This window comes from Tenrec ecaudatus, chromosome 6 (genome assembly GCF_050624435.1).
Source record: "Tenrec ecaudatus isolate mTenEca1 chromosome 6, mTenEca1.hap1, whole genome shotgun sequence".
NCBI lineage: Eukaryota > Metazoa > Chordata > Mammalia > Afrosoricida > Tenrecidae > Tenrec > Tenrec ecaudatus.
The window spans coordinates 11244172-11252996 of record NC_134535.1 but is presented as its reverse complement, the minus strand read 5'-3'; the positions used below and the strand labels follow the sequence as shown (position 1 = coordinate 11252996).

The following is an 8825-nucleotide window of genomic DNA, read 5'->3' as shown; positions in this document are numbered from 1 at the left end:
CAAAAAAGGGGGAGACCGTCAATGTGATGGGTTGATACAGTGATTGTAGCAATGACTGTGAGGTTGGCAGTGGACTGGTCAGTGGTTTGAGTCTATCCTAATAAATCAGAACTGACTCGACTACACCTAACCCCTCCACCGCTATCATACTTTTCCAGAGTTTGGGCTATGACTTGAGTAATTTTTAGAGACTTGTTTCCGAAATGGATTCGGAAGAGGATATGGACAAAGGGCCTGATTGCTGACATCAAATGGATCTGGATTGAAAGAAAGAATACCAGAAAGTAAAGAATACTTTTGCTTTATTGACTATACAAAGGCATTCCACTGTGTGGATCCTAACACATCATGGATCACATTTCAAAAAATGGGAATTCCAGAACACTTAGTTGCGCCGATGTTGCTTATACCCAGACCAAGAGGCAATTGTTCAAATGGAACAAGATACTATGCGGTTTAAAATTAGGAACGTTTTGCTTTAGGGTTGTGTTCTTTTACCATATTTATTCAATCTGTCTACTTAGCAAAACATCGGAGACACATGGAGAGGAATACAGCATCGGGGTTGGAAAAAGGCTTGTTAACAACATGAAAGATCAAAGACTATGGTGTTCAGTATGGATTGCAACTCAATTAAAAAACAAAAGTCCTTACAACTAGGCCAATAAACAGCATCATGATGGAGGGAGAAAAGAGTGACATTGTCAAGGATGTTGTTTTACTTGGTTCTACAAGCAACTCTCATGGAAGCGGCAGGGAAGAAACCAAAGGGTGTATTGCATCGAGCAAATCTGCTGCGCACGACCTCTTCAAATCGTTGAGGGGCATGGGGTCACGGTGAGGACTAGGAAGTGCCTGACTCAAGCCATAGTAGAGTCATAATGAATTGAAGCCAACTCGATGGCAGTGGATTGGGGTTGTTTTGAGGGAAGGTTATACGCATGTGAAAGCTAGACAATGATTAAAGACGCCTGAAGAAGAACTGATGTGCTTGCCATAAGGCTTTGGTGAGGGATATTGATTATACAATCGACTTCCAGGAGAATGAACAAATCCATCTTGTAAGAAGTAACACCCAGAAGGGCTCCTTAGAAACAAGGATGGCGAGACTTCATCTCACATCAGTTGACATGTTATCAAGAGGGTCCAGTCCCTGAAGAGAAGGACATGGTTGGTAAGGTAGTGGAGGAGAGGAAGGGCCGGAATACGATGGATTGACACTGCGGCTGTAGCGATGGGCTCAAGCGTAGGAGAGATTGCGAGGAAAGCTAGGATTGCGCAATGTTTCATTCTGTGGTGGTTGTTTCCGTCTGAGGTTGCTTTAATCATTTCAAAGTGAAGGCTAATTTATATAACATTAAAAGACAATTGTGAGTTTTCTAGAAGTTGTTTGTGCCCTGGGGACTCTAGTGTTTGTTTCGGATAAGCCTACAAAATATTGATAAATTAAGCAACTTTTGTGCTTAGACTGTAGTTTAGATAATGGTTTGCACATTTAAAATGAAAACATTATAATCATCCATTTAAAAATGTTTGGAATGTGAATTGGCATAGACTACTCATCTTTTGATTTGAACAAAGAAACATTTGGTTCTCGTTCAAGAATGGACATTGACAATTAGTCCAGTGGAAAGGCAAACATCAGTCGCTAGAAGCCTGACCCAGAAGAACTAGCTGGGGCCCGGCTACCACCACCAACTGCTTTGAAAAGGATTATAATGGAAAGTTCTGGAGGCTGGGAGAAAAATGTGGCAAAGAACTCAAATCATGAAAGACACTAGGTGTACTGATCAGATAGTGACTGGTGGAACCCCTTCAGGTCCAGAACAGGACTCACCGCTGCATTAGAATGATCAACATGTTTCATTCTGTTGTATACAAAGGCCATCTAACAACACAACCCTTATAGTTTCTCAAAGGCTTGCTTCAGGAGTTTTCTGTAGTCACTCGGTAGTATGTACGCAGAAGTGCCTGACAGTGGACTGAGCAGGGAGACCTCCCCCTCTCTGTTGTGCAGCCCATAGGAGACACCCCCAGACCCATGTGTGGGTGGGGGGATGATGGAGAAATGCTACCTTGGACCAGTCAGGTGAATGGGGGCTGGGACTCCTCTTCTCGGCGGTGGGGAGGCTATCCTTAGAGGGGACGCTGCTGTCAGGGAACGGTGGTCAGGGAAGGTCCTCCAGTCACCTCAGCTGGTGTCACTTGTCCTCATTCCCTCTGTAGAGATGCACATCAGAGTGGGAGGCAGCAGGGGTCCTAGGTGAGTGAGTCCTGACTGCAAGGGCCTGGGGCCTGGCTGCCTCCTCAGGACTCCTGCAGACCCATGATTCCCAGCTCAGGGCCCAGCAGGGAACCCCCCACCTGCTGAGCTGGAGGGAGGGAAGGGCTTTCTGGAAACAGGAGTGAAGAGCAGGCTTTCTGAGGGCCTTTCTGTGGTCACTGCTTTCTTACCCATCAGCCCCTCTCACAAGCACAGCACTCTCCCTCCCCCACCACACACACACACACACACACACACACACCACAGTGCGTGGCCCCCAGGCCACAGGGAGACCTGCCTTTGCTGCCCACCAGGAGGCTGACCCTCCGCTCAGGAGAAAATAAAAAGCCAAACTACAGTTGCTTGTCCTTCTGGAAGTCTATCTCCCCTCCTGCTTCCTTCCTGGGTTGAGAGCCAGGGCCATTGCCCATGGGCTGCTGAATACCTGCCCTCTTATCAAAGATGGGTTGGACATGGGTGGAGTCCCAGGCCCTAGAAAAGGTTCCTCCCAGCCAGGGCACTTTTTTTTTTTTCATTTTAGAGGCCTCTGGAGCAGATGGAGGACAAGGTGAAAGATGTAGGAGGTGGGTCCCCTCCTGAGGCGGCTCAGGCTGGGCTGGTTCCCTGCCTCTAGCGTCAGACCCGCAGGCGACACTGTGCCCCATAAACTCCATGAGTTGCTGCTGTAGCAGGCCCAGCACCTCCTGCTTGGGCACGTCTTCTCAAGCCTGCTCTGCCACATCCACACACGCGACAGGTCATGGGCACCACCTCCTGCCACCACTCCCTGCCTGGACAGAGGGCAACTGCGGAGGGACCTTGGCTGGGCTTCTGACTCATGATCTGACACATCTAGTTCCCCGTGGAGCTGGGGGGAGGGAACTCTATGTCATGCCTCACACGGAGGGTCCTCTGGGGTGGCTTCCAGACCTGGGTGTCTGTGTCTCTGATCCAGCTGTCACCCTAGTGTGTCGGGGTGCGCCTGAGACTCAGGGAACCAGACAGTTGTCATGGACGCTTGGGTGCTGCCGGTGTGCCCGTCCAGAGCAAGCTTTTGTCAGGGTCAGGACAGAGGTGCGGGGCAGCAGCTCCTGTGCACGCGGTAGGGTTGACAGGCCAGCACATTCTAGAGAGGGAGGTGTAGCTTGGGGGCCACCTGGGGCAACCTCTCCTGGGCCCAAGGAAGAGCACAAGCCCAGGGCAGAGTGGGGCTGGCAGATAGGGTGCCCTGAGCTGGCAGTCTGGCTCTGGCTCAGGCTGGATCTGGTTGTAGGCGTCATCATTGGGCCAGGTGAGTACAATCCAACCTTAGGGAGGTTGTGATGCTCTGAGGCTCAGGGAGGTGGCTCACTCCTCAACTGCCCCCAGGCCTTCACAGAGAGAACAATGACACTCACGGCTCAGTTGTGGCTCCGTTACCACCCTGGCACCCACTGCCTGGCCCTCCGTTTCCCCACCTTTTAGGCGAACACTGATGTGAGGAAGCAGATGGGGTGGTCCCGCTCCTGGTGCAGGCTGGGTGAAGGAGCCTGAGTTGGGGGTACCTGGTTGAGGGAAGCCCTCCCCATCAGGGTTAACTCCACTTAGCACCCCAATCTCACCCCACACCACACAGCCCAGGAGCGGGGCATCTGTACTGCCTTTGTCAACAGACCAAGAAGACAGCAGTGGGCGTTGATGAGGAATGGGAGGGAGGGCAGGGAAGCCTGCTGCCTTCTCAACCTCAGTATACCCGCCTCTCAAATGGGCAGAGAGACTGGCCTGCTGACTTCTGAGGCCCAGTCATGCAGGGGCTGGCCTGGGATGTGGCGGGGACCAGATGCTAGGCGAAGGCAGTTTTATTGTCAGGGTGAGGCTGGGGAGAAGCCAGGCTTTGGGGCCTCTAGCGGGGCACAGCACAGAGCTGGAAGGGGGCTGGGGACACCATGAAGGCATAGACACCATGGTCGCTGGGCAGGGGTTGTCCGGGGGGCACCGAGAAGCTGAAGCGCTGCAGGAGGCGTGTGAAGAAGAGGAACAGCTCCATCCGCGCCAGGGGCTCCCCGAGGCAGGTGCGGCGGCCTGGGGGTGGGCACACTGGCTCAGTAAGTCTGGGGGCTGGGGTCCCCCATCCATCCCTCACCAAGGCTCGTGGACCAGGCACCCCCCAGGCACCTGCTGAGAAAGGCATGAAGGCCTCCTGCTTCACGAAGTGGCCCTGGGCGTCCAGGAAGTGCTCCGGGTGGAAGCGGAAGGGCTTCTCCCAGAAGCGCTCGTCCTTCAGCACTGATGACAGGTTCAGGAAGAGCCCTGTCCCCTGTTCAGGAGACGCTGGTGTGGATGGGGGCCTGGGCAGGGGGTGCTGTGGCCCCAGCCACCACTGTACACACAGACACACACTCCCCTTTGGACACCCCTGAATCCACCCAAGGAAAGTTCCCCTTGGGAAGACACCCTAACCCTCCTGCTCCCACCACAGATCAGGGGACGAGTCTCCCACTGCAGGTGCAATGTCTCCTGCAGGCTGGGACTGGACCTCATGCCCAGCAGGCTGGACACACAGGATGGATGGACAGTCAGCCTAGCACCTGTTGGTATCCCCTGGTCAAGCCAGGATGAGGTGGTCGCAGCCCTACCTTGGGGATGATGAAGCCCTGGATTTCAGTGTCGCGGGTCGTCATGTGAGGCACGTTTAGTGGGATTATGTCTCCAAAGCGTTGCACCTCGTGCACCACGGCTGTCGTGTAGGGCATGCGGGCCTGGTCCCCCAGCTCAGGTCTCTTCTCCTGCCCTAGCACCTCGTCGATCTCCTGCTGGACACGACCTGGCAGAATAATCCCCGAGTGAACCAGAGCCCAGGGCCCTGCCCATTCCTCTGCTCTCAAAGAGAACTTCCTCTGTAGCCATGTGTCCACATGCCCCCGGTGATGGCAGCCAGGGCCAAGCTCTGCTGTACCACTGACCCTGCTGTACAATTTGTAAATGGAGCTGTGTAAGGGGGGAGTGTGGAGTGGGGGTAAACTCCTGTCCACCGAAACGGTACTCCCCGGTTCTCACGCTGAACGTCTGGGTGCAGGATCATGAGGAGGAGGGCCCAGGGCAGCGTGATGGAGGTGGTCACCATCCCCGCAGAGAACAGGTCCGCAACCACCAGGTACAAGTTCTCCTCAGTGAAGCTGCTCTCAGGATTCCCCTGGGCCTGGGCAGAGCACAAAGGGGTCAGGGGTCAAGGGGCAGCCCGATAGGCCCCCACCCAGCTCATGTGGCCAGGCCAAAGGGTGATGCCCAGGCCCACTTGTTCGGGCCTCATTGGAGCGTGCACCACCCCTCCACTCTCACCCCAGTCCGAGCAGCCGCCCCCACCTTGTCTATCTCGTCCAAGAAGGCATCGATCAGGTCTCGCGGTGGCTGACCCGAGTCCCGGCTCGCACGGTGCTCAGTGACCTGTCTTCGCAGCTGGTCCATGACTGCGATCTGGCCCGAGAAGAATTTGCGTGCCAGCGCCGGGATGTGCAGGAAAACGGGGAACATGTTCATCAGCTGCGGGATACAGCAGGGGCTCAGTGTCCTGGGACCCTCCAGGAGGCTGCCCTGCCTGCCTCCGCGTCACCTCCTAGCCCCCGCACCTGGGCGAAGACCGAGTCCATCTTCAGGCTCTCCTCCACCGCCGCCAGGAGCTTGAGGAAGGTGGGGTCGTCATATTCAAAGCGGCGCCCATGGGTGAGGGAGGCGATGACGTTGCTCACAGCTCTGCTAAGGAGGGTGTTGGGGCTGAAAGGGCGTCCTGCAAAGAGGGGGTGGTTCACAGGCGCCCCACGGCCGGCAGGTCGTCCCCCGGGCACCCTCAGCTCCTGCTGCCCAGCTCTCACCGTCCTTGGCGGCGAAGGCGGCGCAGAGGCAGTCGGCCTCCTCGATCGCCCACTGCTCCAGAGACTTCTTGCCCAGGCCGAAGTTGCGCAGTGTGGACAGGGAGAAGCGCCGCTGCTCCCGCCACGCGTGCCCATAGCGCGCCATGACCACACCTGTGGGCGGATGGGCTCGTGGGCGGGGCCTGTCTGGGCCACGGGGGCGGGGCATTGCAAGCCGGGCCCGCCCCGCCCAAATACCTGCCCCGGAATTGGCCCTTTCTGAAGCCCCGCCCCGGGCGTGCTCCGCCCCCACCAGCCACGCCCACCACCACCCTTTTCCGGCCCTGCTTGGGGCCAGAGTGCACAGACTGCCCAATGCTTTGGAAGCAGACGGCTTAGTCTGAGGGTCAGGCTCCGCCCCTTTCCCGCGCTCGCCCCGCCCAACCCCGGCAAGCCCCTCCCAGAAAGGGCCGCCCTTCTCTCAGGTCACCCCTTGGTGGCGGTCTGTCCCTTTAATGACTCTTGTGGCACTGCCAACCCAAACCCCTCTCAGAAGCGTTGGCTTATACACACACACATCCCCTGTCTCTTGCCTTGGGCTTGTGGCCCGAAGCCCAGGTACTCGAAGCCAGGTACGGGCGGTCGGTCGGCTGTGTCCTCGCCGCGGAGCACCAGCGCCTCGCGCACGGCCGCCAGCCCGTTGACCACGACTATAGGCGTCCAGCACATCTGTAGACTGAACACGTCCCCGAAGCGGCGCCGCAGCTGCAGGCCGAGGCCGGGCAGACGTCAGACCAGGACCCCACCGTGAATAGAGACATTTTCACCCAGCAACAAACTCTGATCAAGCCAGCTGGGCCCTTAGCAGCAGGTAAGGACAAAAGGCAGTCTCCTGACTTCGGGGCCATTCTCTCTCAGGATCCAGGTCTTCACCTGGATCCCACCGCCTACATGTGATTTTGCAGTTTACCCCGGGTAGCCTGCGAGCTGGGCCAGCGGAACCTAGGCTCTTAGGTGAGGTGGACAGTCTGACCCAAGGTCCCAGGAAAAGATGGAAACAAGGTCTTTCACCTCTGCCCTCTCTAAATCTTGATTTCATGGTGCTCAGTGCCCAGCCCCCACCCTCATTCCCAAGTCCCTTTCGCCTGATTTGGGTCTTGCACCATCTCTGTCGGTCGTCCAAGTGCTGGCCATCCTGGTCTGCAGCCAGAGCTGTAGCCTTCCCCAATCTGGCTTCAGAATTTTGTCTTTTGAAAATCAGACCTGACTTCTAATTTCTGCCCCCAGTATGAACCTGTGGGCTTCTGGCCCAGCTCCTTGGCCAGCCAACAGTTTCACCCACCACCCACTGTCCAGTCCCACCCCACCGGCCTCACCTGGCCCATGCTGTGTGGCAAGTCCTTGAAGTTCAACTGCAGCATGTTCCCCAGCAGGGGCAGTGGCAGAGGCCCTGGCGGATAGCGAGCAGCCCAGCGCACTCGCCGGTACATCAGGTCCACCAGGAGCAGGAAGACGGCTACGGCCACGGCCAAGGGCGCCAAGCCCTCCCCGGTCAGCAGCCCCATGGCTGCCTCACTGGCCTCCACACCCTGCTGCAAAGCAGCTTCCACAAGTGGACTCTGAGCAATCCTGTGCACACTTGGCACCCTTGGACCAAAGCAGCTTCCTATCAGCTCTCTGGAACCAGATGTGTTTTATAAGGGTTTGAGAACTGTCCTTTGCCCTTTGTCCTTAGCTGGATGGAGAACTAGTCTGTCAGGTTTAGGTCAGGGTGGGGTTTGTGGGGAGCACTCCTTTTCTAGCTCCATTTGATCCTGCAGGTTTCTGCCTGGGGGTGGTGGTGGTGGTGAAAGCCCCCACTCTCCTGATCCCCACAACCTAAGGTGGTACAAACTGGTCCCGAGACCAGACTCTCCCCACCCATTCCGCACCTGCCACTTCCTAGAGGGGCTTTCTCTCTCTAGGGTTGTCTCTGTCGCTGTCCTGGAGACAAGATACAGTTCAGAGGGCTGCATGGGACAGGGGAGATCAGGTCCTCAGCTTCCTTTCTACCTTTTCACACTACACAGCACACACACACACACACACACACACACCTCACATATGCACACACAAACCCCTCCCTGCACATATTCATACATCTCTGAAACCACTCCCACACAGATACACACACTCACACAACACACACTCACACTGCCCTCCTTACTCAGCCCCAGCCCCAACTAGGAGGGACACGCCCTTTCTGACTGAGCTACCAGGAAGCCCTGCACCAGTGCCGCTCAGGACAGAAAGGAACCTGCCCTCAGAGGAGGGGCCTTCTCCCTTCCTCCCCATCCCCTGTCCTGGCCAGGGAGCTGCTCGCCTTCTCTCAGGAGACTAAGAGGCTGGCACTGCAGTGGGGTGATGTAGCTTCCTCATGCTTCTCCCTAGCCACCCACGGAGTTGGGTCCTGTGTCCAACGGAGGCCACAAAGCAAGAATGCCCTCTTAGAGTGGTGGGCCTCCAGTTCTGCTGGGCCAGCTGCCTACCTCCTCCAGCTCCCCCCAAATCTGCTCCCACTATCCCCTTTCCTGCCCCAAGGATGACTGTGGGGTTGTCTGGCCCAGCACCTTGTCCAACCTACAGCTTCACCCACCACCCACAGTCCAGTCCTACCTCACCGGCCTCACCTGGCCCACGCTGTGTGGCAAGTCCTTGAAGTTCACTTGCAGCATGCTCCCCAAATCTGCCTCCAC

The 8825-nt window shown here is 56.5% G+C and overlaps 2 protein-coding genes across 2 annotated transcripts; both read right to left on the bottom strand.

Moving 5' to 3' along the window:
- Positions 1-327: 327 nt before the first annotated feature.
- Positions 328-6284, bottom strand: LOC142451872 (cytochrome P450 2D15-like). Its single transcript, XM_075553629.1, has 7 exons — positions 6112-6284; positions 5869-6026; positions 5606-5782; positions 5300-5441; positions 4879-5066; positions 4418-4559; positions 328-4324 (listed from the first exon to the last, which is right to left on the bottom strand). Exons 1-7 carry the CDS (start codon positions 6254-6256, stop codon positions 4146-4148), a joined length of 1131 nt encoding a protein of 376 aa, XP_075409744.1. The 5' UTR covers positions 6257-6284; the 3' UTR covers positions 328-4145.
- Positions 6285-6639: 355 nt separating this feature from the next.
- Positions 6640-7670, bottom strand: LOC142450646 (cytochrome P450 2D19-like). The gene is made up of 2 exons (XM_075552623.1): positions 7467-7670; positions 6640-6855 (listed from the first exon to the last, which is right to left on the bottom strand). The coding sequence occupies exons 1-2, from the start codon at positions 7653-7655 to the stop codon at positions 6640-6642; spliced, it is 405 nt and encodes a 134-aa protein (XP_075408738.1). The 5' UTR covers positions 7656-7670.
- Between the last annotated feature and the right edge of the window lie 1155 nt (positions 7671-8825).